This window comes from Nyctereutes procyonoides, unplaced genomic scaffold, assembly GCF_905146905.1.
Source record: "Nyctereutes procyonoides isolate TBG_1078 unplaced genomic scaffold, NYPRO_anot_genome, whole genome shotgun sequence".
Taxonomy (NCBI): domain Eukaryota; kingdom Metazoa; phylum Chordata; class Mammalia; order Carnivora; family Canidae; genus Nyctereutes; species Nyctereutes procyonoides.
In genome coordinates this window covers 20421608-20436424 of record NW_026575036.1, presented here as the reverse complement: position 1 = coordinate 20436424, position 14817 = coordinate 20421608, and the positions used below count along the sequence as shown (strand labels likewise).

Genomic DNA, 14817 nt, shown 5'->3' with positions numbered 1-14817 from the left:
ATACTTTATTTTGTGATTTTTGTAAATTCACTTGGCTAGCTGATTTTTTTTTTTAAGATTTTATTTATTCATGAGCGACACAGAGAGGGGGGGGGGGCGCAGAGACACAGGCAGAGGGAGAAGCAGGCTCCATGCAGGGAGCCCGAGGTGGGACTCAATCCCGGGTCTCCAGGATCACAGCCCCGGCTACAGGCAGCGTCAAACCTTGCTTTATTTGAAATTTAGAATAAGCACCTCAGTGATTTTTTAAAAAGTAATCTCTGTGTCCAACGTGGGGCTGGAACTCACAACCCCAAAATCAAGTGTCATGTATCCTACTGACTGAGCAGCCAGGAACCCCAGCACTTCAGTGTTAATAAATACTTTATAGAGCTATTACTGAAATTTTAAGTTTGATGTGTCCAAGTCAACTAAAAAGCTGTATAAATCATTTGACCAGGGTCCGGAAGGTATCAGTTATTGGACCAGGACTGTATTCTTTGAATCTTTAAGGCTCTTTCTGTAAAGCTTCTGTGATAAGATTCTAGTGTATATAGTGTTTTCGTTGGTGAATATAGGGTATGAGGCAAGCAACAACTTCCTTTTATTTGGTAGAACTTAATTATGGTTGCATGCTTACTTTTTTTTTGAAGTAGTCTTATCTGAAAACTTTAGCTATTATTTCTCTCATTCATTTAAAATATGGAATCTAGGTTATGCCCAGTAGGTTGTATTGCCCAAATCTTACAGAAAGTGTTTAATTGCATGGAATTCCATGACAATAAATTACTTAGAAAGGTCCTTCCAAGTTCTCAGAGTATAATTCCTAAAATGTTAGGAACAATTTTTCAGTGAAATCTATTTATTAGTGCTCCTGTTTGAATCCATTATTTTTTGATATTTAAAAAACATCTTAGAGTCAGACAAACCTGTTCTCTTTCTGTCTCTGCTGTGAAACCTTGATTACATCTCTACTTCAATTTTCTCACCTGTAAAGTGTATATAATATTACCTTAGTTAATTTATAAATAGAACCTTAGTTATCAGTGATTAAAATCCAATACAACTGATGTAAGCAAAACAGATATTTATAGACTTACATGGGTTGCTGGCAGGAGCAAGATTGAAAGGAAAATGCCCAGACAGCTCCAGGGACCTTAAGGACTAGGACTTTGTTATTCTCTTCCACTGTTCATGGGGTCTTTGCAGTGTTTCTTCTTAATCTCAGAACTTTCTAGGAAAAGGCTCTCGTTGGATTTGTGTCACGTGTCCATCCAGGGACTAGTCAGTGTTGTCTGGGATGGTGACCTCTGATTCTCTGGCTCTGTCACTTGCACATTCTTGTGGTGGACAGGATAACATGATTGGTGTTGGAGAGGAGTGGTATCTTAAAGAGGGGAATTCTGGCTAGGCAGTGGCTCTTCCACATAGAGAAACTTTTTGAGCTCTTCCATGTGGACAGACTAAGTTATTCAATATAAATACAGGACTTTTGCACAAGGAATTAGACTATTTTGTGACTTCAGTTGCTCAGAATGATTAAATTCTCACATTTCACTGATGAATCTCGTTGGTGATCATCAAGATCTTGTCCTGTTGTGGCTGTTACGGCAGTGTGATGTGAGGAATCCAGAAACTACTAAGCATTTGAGTGATAACCATTTCTGGACCCATCATGCTGTTTGTGTGTCAAGTCACCTTACTGGTGAGGACATCGAGTTCTCATTTCTCCTGGATCTTGTGACACTAGTAGGATGTACTGAGCATCTTCAGGGCTTTTGGAGACAGACTTTAGCTTTACCACATTCTTGGCTCTGTGAACCCTGAATACATTTCATCAGTTAGATTAGAGGTAAGAGTATGGTACTTTGTATTCATGTTCATTTCAATTGAAATGAAGTAGCTTGAATAGATGATTGAATATGGTATCTAGCACAGTAAAACTGTAGCTAATATGGTGATGGCTTGAATCATTTATATTAAAAAAATTTTTTTTAAGATTTATTTATTTAGGGCACCTGAGTGGCTCAGACACCTGCCTTTTCTCAGGTCATGATCATGGGGTCCTGAGATTGAGCCCCAGGTTGGGCTCCTTGCTCAGCAGGGAGTCTGGGGAATCTGCTCAAGGATTCCCTCTCCCTCTCCCTCATGCCTGCTGTCTGTCTGTCTCTCTCTAAATAAATCTTTTATTAAGATTTTTTTTTTAAAAAAGATTTATTTATTTGAGCGAGCGAGCATGCATATGTGCAAGCAGGGGGAAGGGGCAGAGGGAGAGAATATCCAAGCTGACTCCCTGCTGAGTGCAGAGCCCGACTCCAGGCTTGATCTCCTGAGCAATGAGATCGGGACCTGAGCTGAATCTCAGTCCGGTGCCCAACCGCCTGAGCCACCCAGGGGCTCCTCAGTCATTTACATTTTAATCAATATTTTTTTCAATTTCTGACTTCTGGGAAAAAATCCTTTCCCTTAGTCTGCAGTCCAGACCTGCTTAAACCAGGTGCCTGTTAGTAGGGTCTGGGAATCTGTGTTTTAGATATGTGTCCCAAAGATTGAGAGCCACTAATTTAGCTGAGAAAGGTTTGACCACTATTTTCATACTACTGTTTTTATTAAGAGAAAATGTTTTCTCCCCTGAAGTCATTTTTGAAGAGAGAAGTTCAGATAGTGAATAGTGAGACAAATTACTTACTAAAACCACCTTCATTTCTGTTTTGTTCATGCAGAGACGTCTTATGTAAAACCAATATGCTGCACTTGTATTTTAGATCAGTGAGGATCATACTTCACATGATTGTAAAGTGCTTAGCACAAACCTGACTAGTAATTAATTAAAATTATTATTTTGTTCTGTGTTGTTGGAGGGGAAACTGATTAGGCTAATAAAAACGATAATGTGTACTTTTGATTTAAAAATCTCTTTGAATACATTAAAATTATTATCTGTGCCATACCTATTGAAAATACTCCCCCTCCCCATATTAACTAACTTGTGTGTATGCCATGTGAAGCTTAAAATTTTTATGTATTCAGATTGTCAGTTTTTTCCTTTACCATTTTTATCTTTGTTATGTGTATGTATAGGAAAACTTTCTACCAGTGGATTCCCCCCCCCCAACTTTTTTGACATTTAAATCTTTAATCCAGTTTTTTTTGGTTTTTGTTTTTTCCTGCAGGAGGGAGTTGGGTACAATATGATGCTGAGTTTGGAAATGGATAAGTAATTGTTCACTTACATTTGTATGTAAGGAGTCCTTTTTGTACTGAGTATTCATGAAACTAGAGATTTAAGAAAAAGAAATGAAGACCGGACAGAGCTAGAAATTAAGTTGTCTGGAGACAATTTTTAGTTGAAAATGAGTGACACGCCCCCCCCCCCAAAAAAAAGAAAGAAAATGAGTGACCCAGGTACTGATCTTCAAATAATGGCGATTTGTCAGTATCATGGGAATGGTCTTTAGTGTGGTTGCCAGCGTCTCTGTTTTTCTTGCCACAGTCACAGTACAGGTATCTGTGCTTTGAGGTTGCAGTGGTGGCTCGCAGCACTTCAGAGTTCTACATTCCTTTGCTGGATATGCCTAAACTTATCCCTGACTGTAAGGTGTGCATGGTTTTTCACTGAAGCCTAATGACTATCATAGATGTTTTGAAATGAAAAGTACATTATCCAGGTTAATTTAAAAGTATAAAAGACCTTCTGTTATCAGATTTAAGTAAACTTTAAGTTTGAGAACTGTTATTGAGGGGAGTTTATATATAGTTAAAGGCTCTGCTTAATCCTGAGCATGAAATCTCTGAATTCTTCAAGTACTGAAATTTTTGGGAATTTTGTTTTTGATCATTTAAAAAAAATTTTTTTAAATAACTATAAATTCACAGGTACTTTCAGAGACACACTTGTATTACTCACTGTTTCCCCTAATAGTAGGATTTTAAATGAGCCTAGTACAATACTACTACATTTGGAATGCATATCAATGTAGTACAATATTGTAACCCTAGAAATGGATATTGTACAGCCCATAGACTGTATTCAGATATCACCAGTTTTACATGGGTTCATACGTATTTGTGTAGTTTCATGCAGTTTCATCTCATGCGTAAATTTGTGTAACCACCCCCACAAACACAACTGTGTTACCACCACAAGATCCCTTTTGCTACCCCTTGATTACTTTGTAGACAAGCCACCTAGAACTAGAAACATTATGCCAGGGATGCCTGGGTGGTTCAGTTAGTTAAGCGTCTGCCTTCAGCTCAGATCATGATCCCATGGTTCTGGGATAGAGTCCTGTATGGGGCTTCCTGCTCAATGGGGAATCTGCATCTGTCCCTCCCTCTGCTTGTGCTTGCGAGCGCTCTCCCCCCGACCCAATAAATACAGTCTTAAAAAAGAAAAGAAACATTGTGCCATATGAAATTTGAGGATGAGTCTTAGTAGTTTTATTTCAATTTCTTCCACAATGAAGAAGATTTGCGTTTATGGGCTTCATTGATCTTGGATGTCACTGTTTACTGAAGATATACCCACTAAACTCAGCCTGCAATTTTGCCCCATTAAAAAGTATTTGATAGAATTAGCTCTTTGAATGTAGTACTATATTTCTAATATTCCATTTCCAATAGTTTTTTTTTTTCTTTTTTAAGATTGTATTTATTTATTAGAGCACAAGCCCAGGTGGATTTGGGGTAAGGGGCTAGGAGTGAGGTGATGGGGAGGAGCAGAAGAAGAGGGAAAATCAGACTCTCTGCTGAGCAGGGAACCTGATGTAGGTCTCCATCCCAGCACCCCGGATATCATGGCCTGAACCAAAGGCAGACGCTTAAGCAACTGAGCTACCCAGGCGCCCCTCCAATAGTTTTAAGGAATAAAAGCAAATGACACTAATATCCAGAACTCGGATAACTATCTTTACTTTCTCAGTATTTTTTAACTTTATTTTTTTCTGGCCTGAAAGTACAGTTGTTATCTATCTCCAAATTAGTTGTTTTTTTTTTTCCAGTCTTTGCTTGGAATTACATAAGTACATAATGAATTTCTGCTCTCAATCTTTTTTTTTTAAGATTTTATTTATTTATTTTTTTAGAGATTTATTCATTAGAGACACACACACACAGAGATAGAGACACAGGCAGAGGGAGAAGCTGGCTCCGTGCAGGGAGCCCAAAGTGGGACTCGATCCCGGGACTCCAGGATCACTCCCTGGGCTGAAGGCAGGCGCTAAACCGCTGAGCCATCCAGGCTGCCCTACTCTCAATCTTTAAAACCATTTTTTCATAAGTAAGAGAATGTAAGTTTGGGAAATAAGCGGTAAATTATGCCACCTCTTGCCAGCAGCACATCAATGTTTTATGATTTTAGAAAAAAGAGTAAATGTTATGTGTACTCACTAGTGCATATGTTTTATTTTTTTATTTTAAAAATTTTATGTATTTATTCATGAGAGACATAGAAAGAGAGGCAGGGACAAAGACAGAGGGAGAAGCAGGCTCCATTCAGGAACCAATGTGGGACTTGATCCTGGGTCCCCAGGATCACACCCTGGGCCGAAGGTGGTGCTAAACCACTGAGCCACCTGGGCTGCCCTGTTTTATATTTCTGTTAAAGAAAGACAGCAAAACATCCCTTCTAAAAACTATGTTTTCTGACATTAAGTTAAAGTTAAGAAAATTACCTAAAACTGGACTTTTCTCCTACAGTTTCATCTGCATTAATTACTTTATAGTGATTACAGATCTAGCAGTTTCATTTGTAGGTATATATTCAAGAGAACTGAAAACATATGCACAGAGAAAAATTGTAAATGAATGTTCATAGCAGACTTGTTTATAATAGCCAAAAGGTGGAAAACAGCACAAATTATATCTATGAACTGATGCATGACTAAACAAAATGTGGTATATCCATCCATTATTTAGGCATAAAAAGAAGTGAAGTGTACTGATAAATGCTACAGTAGATGAACTTTGAAATGTATTTAAGAATCAGATTGAAGGAAGTCAGACTCAAGAGACCACATATAGTATGATATTGTTTGTGTGAAGTATTTGTAACAGGTAAATCTATAGAGACAAGACAGATTTGTGGTTGCCTAGGTCTGGGAGATAGAGGTTGAGGCAGAAAATGGTTTTACTATGTAATTTTTATGGAAGAATTTAGTTATTTTCCTCGAGACTTCATTTTCCATTTTCTACTGCTGTGAGGTTTGATATCACGAGATGGAATAACCAGATGAGTATGTCCTTCCTGGAACAAAGGTGCACTGTAGGTGTTGAGTATAAATAAATTGTGGATTTGTTGAAAGAAAGCTATGGTGAAGTCTGAATATGAAAGATGGAGATCTCTATTTGAACAAGTTTGTTGTAAGGCCTAAATGGATGTGAAAGTTCTTGCATCTGGAAAGAACTCTGTGTTAGCTGTTCACCACCACAGAGCTCTCTCTACTATGGAAATGCAAGACTTAAAACATCCATAACCCTGCCTGGGAAGGGACAAACATTTCCTAAACGAGTCGTGGGTTTTACTGGTCTGTATATATATATTTTTCTCCTTGCTTTATCGACCATTTAAATTAAGATATGCTGGCTTCAAAATGATGACCATGTAAAAGAAAACCAAATTACAATGTAACTTTAAAAAAAAAGATTTATTTATTAGAGAGAGAGAGAGCAAGTGCCCAACCGACTGAGCCACCCAGGTTCCCCTACAATGTAACTTTTTTCTGTTGATTTTAAAATCCTGGCTTTGTAGGTTTTTATGTGATAGTATACAGAATTATTTAGGTAACATTTAAAAAAACCACCTGTGCCCTACTCTGTTCTCAGAGATTCTGATTTAATAGGTCTGGTATGGGGCTCTGGGTGATTTTGCTGTGCAGCCTGCAGAGAGATCCTCTGTCCTAGAGTGTTAGCATTTGAAATGAGAGGTTTGATCAGAAATCTTTGCAAATATGAAATTTCATAGACCTTTTGCTGCAAGAACAGTAACATGATTGAATTTATAGCAAGAGAAAAAGTTATATGGTGAGGGGACATGAGGTGACCTGGTTTACTTACTTGGATTACTTACTTGCTTTAGTATCAAGGCCTCACTGTAGTGAATTTCAAACTGTTGTTTTGAAAAGTAGTAACAATGAAAAACATACTTTTTGTAAGGTGAGATGTTATGGCTATTGTTGCTGAGCTCCAACCTGCAATCTAAGAGCAAAGACTACACGTAATCGTCCATTTTAGCTTGGGTAATATAGCGAAACTAAGATAATGCACAAAATGAAACTGAGCCATGGATATCAGCGTGCTTTCTCTCTCTCTCTCTTTCTTTCTTTCTTTCTTTCTTTCTTTCTTTCTTTCTTTCTTTCTTTCTTTCCAGTTTAAAGCACTATACAACTAGCTTGAATTGAAGATTAATTTAAAAAGTTTCAAAGATCCTCTCTTCCTTTTCTGTCAGTATTTGTGGCATTTTAATTTTGCTCCAGGATAAGCAACTATTTTGTTTAGCTAAAATGGATTTTATTTGAGGAGAATCTGTGTAGTACACAAAGGAAAATTTTAGAAGTATTCTCATATCTTCTGTGTCATCTGAGGAGGGGATTTTAATACATTTGGAGTGTTCCTGACTAGGAAATGGTTTTTCAGTCTGTACTATAACCTGCCTAATGATTTTAAAGTTCTATTTAAAATAATGATACCTTGAATAAGGGAGAAATTTCCAAAACTCCTCAAGTTACCTTAGGCGTGTGTTGTATTTGCAGTTTTGTTGCTGTAAAATAGAACAGTAAGTTATTATGTTATTAAGTAAATTCTTTGTTAGTTTTAAACCAAAATACTCACTTAGGACTCTCTATTTCTGTCTTACTCTGTTAGGTGTAAAGATTTCTCTCTGTGTTACTGGAATCCCTATTGGATGCTGCCCTCTGATGTTTGTGGAATGAACTGCTTTTGGGAAGCGGCTTTTAGGTAGGCACCTAAATTTAATTGGTAGATCAGTGTAGGTAAGATTAGATAGTGCATAGTACATTTTTGACTGTAATGGGACACAAAAATGTTTCTTTTCCTGTAATTTAATATTGTCATAGTACAAATAATTCGTTTTCTAATTGGGTTTTCTTTTTTTTTTCTTTCTAGTTTGTAGTTCTTATAATTAATTTTTTAGTATATACTGTGGCTAAAATGCTCTTTTTTTTTAGGTGTTATTAAGGTAAACTATTCTTAGGAGCATTTATGATATGATTTTAGGTAACTGGGTGATAAAGTGTTATACAGGTGATTAAGATAGTCTTCCCTTGACATTTACAGCCATATATATTTAATCTACTTTAAAGCTGGTATGCTAAAAAACCTTTTTGTAAGTGGATGGGGACAACTGGGGAAGGATTAGGTTGGTTATAGCAGATAAATTGAATATTGAGGAATGAGATGGTAAAAATAAGTGTTTAATGAAGGAGCAAGTATTGACGTGACATTGTTTATTGACCTTGTATTTGCTGCCTAATTTGGCTTTGTGCGTGGCTCTGGATAATGAAGGCCTTAGATGTTACTCTCACCTTCAGTGAAAGAAGTGTTTGTAGGAATGGGCTATTAGATTGTCTCTGTGACATAGTGGCAGGGGATACTGAGGCAGTAGCCTGAGATGCCCTTCCTGAGAGTAAAGTTTCTTTGAGAGCTATCTATTTTCACTGTTTTTATGATTCATTTAAATTTTAATTCTACTCATTCTATTTGCTAGGTCCAGTGCCACGTGCTTAGAACCAGACTGTGAGTCTAGTTAATTTGGCTCCGTCCTTCTGGAACTTGCGTTCTATAGGAGCTTCCCACTAGTAAACCTGACATAAAGATAGAGGGTGACAAATTGTAGCTGTGATGATGGGAGAAAGAAGTGAGTCATCAGTCGGGATCATCATAAAGCAACAGGGAATGCTTCCTGGTGGGAGCGATGCATGGGGAACATGGAAATTAGCCAGGCTCAAGAACAGGCGATAAAATATTCTAGGTGGTAAGAACTACATTCTTTATATATATTAGTAGTATATGTTTTTATATTCTTGATTCTTGTTACACTATACATTCTATGGACAGCTGGGAAGGAATCCTTGAGATCCATTTTTAAAAATTATATCTGATTGCTATGGAAAAGATGGGGTGATTGAAATTCTAATATGAGTCAGATAAATCAGATTATTCAAACTTTTAAAAACTGACTTTTTGAAGATAATATTACCCTTTAGCTTGTTCAGAAATTTGGAGAATTGAAGCTCCATATTTTTTATTTTTCTAAAAGATTGCTAACAAGCACCACTTTGCTATATCCAGTCTTGTGACATAAGTCTGCTCACTCTGAAAGCTGTGTAAGCTTGAAAACTTATATATAGTTTGATTTATACAACCCAAGTCCTTTTGTATGTTACTCATTATTACTCAACATGAGTAATCTTCCCTCCCCCTCCACTGACTGCAAGAGTACTCTAGGGAAGTTGATCTAGTCTGAGTCCTGGAGCCTCTGCTCATTATTTCTCTTGTTTTGGCTTTTCCTAATGCTCCCAATATTTCTTGCAAGGAATTACATGTGGATCGATACATAATGTTGTAAACCCTTGTGCTGGTTACTTTTCTAAATTTGAGATTTTAAAAGTTACACTTTTCTCTTACACACCCTACTCCTAATATTAAGTCCATAGTATATATCTGTATGTGTAGTGAGTATAACATTTTGTTAATTGTACCAAATCATTGTGTAAAATCTCTCAAACTTAGTTTCTTACTTAGAACTTGGGATCCCTCACGTTTACTCTGCTTGAATATGCAGACAAGCTGAAATGCAGCGCAATTGCCCTGTCATTCTCTCTGTGCATTGCAGTAATGATTCGGCTTTGCCTGACTCTTAGAGCTTCTCTGCCCACCTGGTAAAGCATCTTTGAAACTCCCGGCTACTACCAGCCTTTGGGTCTACATTCCGCCAGGCAACAGTGAGCCCTGAGCTGGCACCGTTTAACTCCCAGGCCTGTCCTAGCTTTCCCGATTGGAATTCTTTATACCTTAGAACTTTGATTTTGATCAAAGCTTATCTGGGGAAGTATTTCCTCCCAATTAATTTACACAGTGAACATAAAATAACATAAAAAGGAAAAATTGCTTTTTTTTGTGCATAGGCCTTTAGTAATTCATATCTGCCTTTGCTTTAGTCATTTCCTGACCAACCTGATTGCCTCCCAGCAGTTTGTCAGAATGCTCACGCCTCTCCCGTCTTTTCTGTTACTGAGACAAAACCAAACACAAACTTTCTACAACAGCTTGCACTCCACCCTTTTTTCCTTCAAGCATTTTGTGTTCACTGTTTCTTTTCACCAGCAAGACTTCTTCTGAGAGTATCTACTGACTTTATACCCCATAAACAACAACAGAAGAACTTTCTGTTTCAACCTGCCTGAGCAGCACTGACTACCATGACTAACCCCACTCCCCCACCGTGAGGTTACCTCTGACCTCTGAATTGTTCTTCTGGGGCCCAGTCTTACTTTTTTTGGTCCTTTTGACATTGGTTACCACTTCCTCTTTCTTTCAACTCTGTCAGTCTTTGGCTCTTAAGACCAGGGTCTCAGGTCCTTGATCTCTCTGCTTCTGGACTTCTCTCTCCTGACCTGACTCCTCCATATTAATGTTCCTTGGGACTCTGCTCTTTTCTCTCTCCACTCCCTGGATAATCTTTTTAAATGGTGTCTTTACTCCAGAGCTCTTTTCTGAGCTCCAGAACTGTGTTTCCAGCTGCATTTTGGTCATTTTTAACCTTGTTGATTCAGATGCCTCAGACTCTCTTGTTCAAACCTGAGTACATGATTTGGCTTCTCACATCTTCCTCATCTGTGTTTTGATTGCTGGTTTATGACTGACTTTCTTCGTGTCAGTACACAGTGACTCTTCTATCTAGCTCCTTTCACGCTGTTGCTCCTGATAACCTCTTGCTTCCTAGCCTTTTAATTATCATGCTCATCACTTCTTTTCCAATGATTTCACTTCCCTACCCACTGCTTCTCCCTCTTTGTCACTATATTTATGCATCTGTTGTGGTTGTGAATCTTCCAGACTGTTGGCTTTGCAGATGGATACCGTGTGGTGTTCATCATTCAAGCCCCATACCGAGCAAGGTGCTTTGCAACCAGTAAATAACTAATGACTTTCCCCAACACTTCCAGACTAATTTTGATGTTTGTATAGTGAGCTTCCTTAACAATCTATTGTTTTTTCTATTAAGCAGTTATCATGCTTTCCCATTAAATCTTTGAAAATTCTGTATTTTTGCAATTGGCTGTAAATTGTATGAGGTCAAGATTGTGGCTTTTTTACTTATCCCCATTGTTCAGCATATGAAAGAAGTTCAAATATTCATTAAAGAGAATGAATTATATTTACTAAGTTGTGATCTAAAAAATTATATGGATTTAAGTCTGTACCAGCATTGTGTGAATGTACTGATGTCACCATGAGCTTAGCATTATTAGGAGTTACAATTTTAGCATGTATTAGAGTAAAATGATAGAGTATTACTGATTTATATTTTGTTGATTTTTTTTGTTGGACGTATTTCCATATTTGTTGAGCTTAATCTTTGTTCTATATATTTTCTGTATTGACATTTACCTCTTGAGTTTTAATGCTTATTTTTTAATCTCCTAGGATAATATATTCTGCTTTTGCCATTGATTTCAGATACCTTCCTAGATTCATTTTTTATTTTACTTATTTCTTTCTCTCTCTCTCTCTCTCTCTCTTTTTAAGTAAGCTCTTGGCCCAGCACTGGGCTTGAACTCAGAACTGCAGGGTCAAGAGTTGCGTGCTCTACTGAACCAGCCAGGCACCTCTAAGCACCTCTAAGCAAGCTCTTAATTTTAGTATTATTATTTAGTATTATTTTCTTAAAATTATGTTTTAATGTACTAATTTTTTTGTGACTTGAGCTTTCAAAATACTTAATCTTTATGATAGGAATTGATTCTTAATTTATGGAACCCCTGATTACAGATGAATTTAATGTTACATGTGTTACTTTGAGTGGTTCATGTACAGATGAATTTAATGTTACATGTGTTACTTTGAGTGGTTCATGCTAGTTTTTAGAGCTATACTTGTGTAGATTATTTATTTATTTTTAAAAGATTTTATTTATGTATTCATGAGAGAGACAGAGAGAAGCAGAGACGCAGGCAGAGGGAGAAGAAACAGGCTCCATGCAAGGAGTCCGATGTGGGACTTGATCCGGGTACTCCGGGGTCATGCCCTGAGCCAAAGGCAGATGCTCAACTTTTGAGCCGCCCGAATGTCCCTGTGTAGATTATTTAAAAATATGTTTTAGCAATTAGTACTTATATTTCATGTTAGATTTTTAGATTTTCTTTTTTATGCTATATATAAAATCCTAAAGATTTTTTCAAGTATTGTATTTTGTTTCAAAAGTGATCATATACAACTCTTTAGTTTTTAACCTAGTATGATAACTCAACACTTTTTTTTTATAGTGAGAGGAAAAACATTTTGTTTTTAAGCTATACATAAAAGGAATTGCCGTTAATGTTTCTGAATATAGTTTTCCATTTTGTTCAACTGACAGTTTTTAAAAATGGTTCATAACAATTTTTAGTTGAGATTATCACAAATTTAATTGGTTAGTTGGACTTTGCATACTTCTTTATAATACTAATTCTTGGTCTGAATATTATTATACATTGTTTTCTTTTATAGGAAGAGCACTAGGCTGAAGAACACCCTGAAAGCTTTTTGTGCTGTCTAAATAAAAAAAAAGACAAATTATTAGGATTTCTTCATAACAGAAATGTTACTTAAAATAAGTGTATTCCTGGGGCAGCCCCGGTGGCGCAGCGGTTTAGCGCCACCTGCAGCCCAGGGTGTGATCCTGGAGACACGGGATCTAGTCCTACATCGGGCTCCCTGCATGGAGCCTGCTTCTCCCTCTGCCTGTGTCTCTGCCTCTCTCTCTCTCTGTGTCTTTCATGAATAAATAAAATCCTTAAAAAATATATTAAAAAATATAAGTGTATTCGTGAGTTTTAGAAATCTGTTAATAGTGTTTGTATTAGAATTTATCGTCTAAAATACTTTTTTTAAAAGATTTTATTTATTAATGAGAGACAGAGAGAGAGGGAGAGAGGCAGAGACACAGGCAGAGAGAGAAGCAGGCTCCATGCAGGGAGCCCGATGTGGGACTTGATCCTGGGTCCCCAGGATCACACCATGGGCCGAAGGTGGTGCTAAACCGCTGAGCCACCCAGGGATCCCCCAAAATACTCTTTTTTTTTTTAAAAAAAATTATTTATTCACGAGAGAGCGAGAGAGAGGCAGAGACACAGGCAGAGGGAGAAGCAGGCTCCATGCAGGGAGCCTGATGCGGGACTCGATCCTGGGACTCCAGGATCACGCCCTGGGCCAAAGGCAGACACTAAACCACTGAGCCACCCAGGGATCCCTTGATATTTGTTTTTAAAGAAGGATTCCCCCCTCCCCTCAACCCCTTCTTCTAGTATCTTTCTAGACTGATGGATTCATTTTCTTTTATGTGTTATCATTCATTACAGTCATAATTCCTATTGATACTCAGGTTATGCCATATTTAGCCATGAAAGCACTCAAGTATTATGTTTGAATTACCTGTAGAATTTCATCTAATCATATATCTCTAGAAAAATAGGTTTGACTTAAAAATGACCTTTTGGATAATACTTCTTTAAATCCACAGAGACTTTTCTCTTATTCACAATGTGATTAAAATATAGCACATTTTTACAGACAAGATTATGTCATTCCAGATTTATATCATTTTGGGACCAAAACTACTTGAATGGCTGCTGCTTCCCTATACCTTATTAGAAGGTTTTAGTTCTCCCTTCCTCTAGTGGTGGAAGGTTACTTTAGATTTTTTTGAGTTGCAGTTATTCCTGTTCTTGGGGACTAGGGACAGGGTGGTAGGCAATGACATCTTTAAAGTATGATTTATCATTTTAGGTGTTAGAGTCTATACTGTATATAATGCTTTTGCTAAAAATGGACACATAACCAAAAGCAAATGTAATGTAGTTGATAATATTCCTTCCATAGAAATTGATGGAGGAGGTGCTGGCAGTGTGACTAACACAAGTCTTGTTAAAATGCTTGGGAACAGTCATCCCTGGTACTGATTTTAGAGGGATTTTTTTTTTTTAACTTGAAGAACATTTCATTTATTTTCTTAAGAAATAAGAAAATAAACTTTCTTAAGAAAGTTTTATTAAGTTATATTAAAGTTTTATTATACTTCTTGTTTGTGTGTGTAGAGAAATCTGTGCAAAACAGCACATGACTATTCTGGCTTAACTTTTTAAATCTTTGGGCTTTTAGCTTTGAGACCGGATCTAGTTATGATCAGTTAAGCAATCCAAGCCTATTGTCAATTCTAAAGTATGGAAGCATTTACCTGAAAGATGAGATAATTTAGAGCTCTGTGAAATTGTTGTGTGTTTTGATTGCCTTGTCTTTCTTTTACTGTTATCATTGTGACTTCCACTGCTTTGAGATGAACTGGGTGCACATCACCTTGTTCTAGGTATAGAGGGTGTAGCTAGTCTCCACTCAGATAGTATTTAAGTGTTATAAACTAAGGGACTAACAGAAAAGAGGGAAACAGAGGGTGCTGCCAAGGGAGGAGCTACTACTTCTTTCTAATTGCTGACAGTGGAAAAGAACAGAGCTTTAAAAAGACATAAGATATTGCTAACACTATCTATGTGAAGGAAGTGGCACAGCAGGTGTTGTGAGGAAAGGATAAACTGTGTTAAGTCTGAAATAAATGTTTGCACAATT

General features: G+C 37.2%; 1 protein-coding gene across 1 annotated transcript in view; it reads left to right on the top strand.

Moving 5' to 3' along the window:
- Positions 1 to 14817, top strand: part of GXYLT1 (glucoside xylosyltransferase 1) — a 59471-nt gene that overhangs the window by 2752 nt on the left and 41902 nt on the right. Inside the window, exon 3 of the mRNA XM_055318905.1 lies at positions 7840 to 7932. Coding sequence (XP_055174880.1) covers positions 7840 to 7932 — 93 coding nt within the window. The remainder of the gene's footprint in view (positions 1 to 7839; positions 7933 to 14817) is intronic.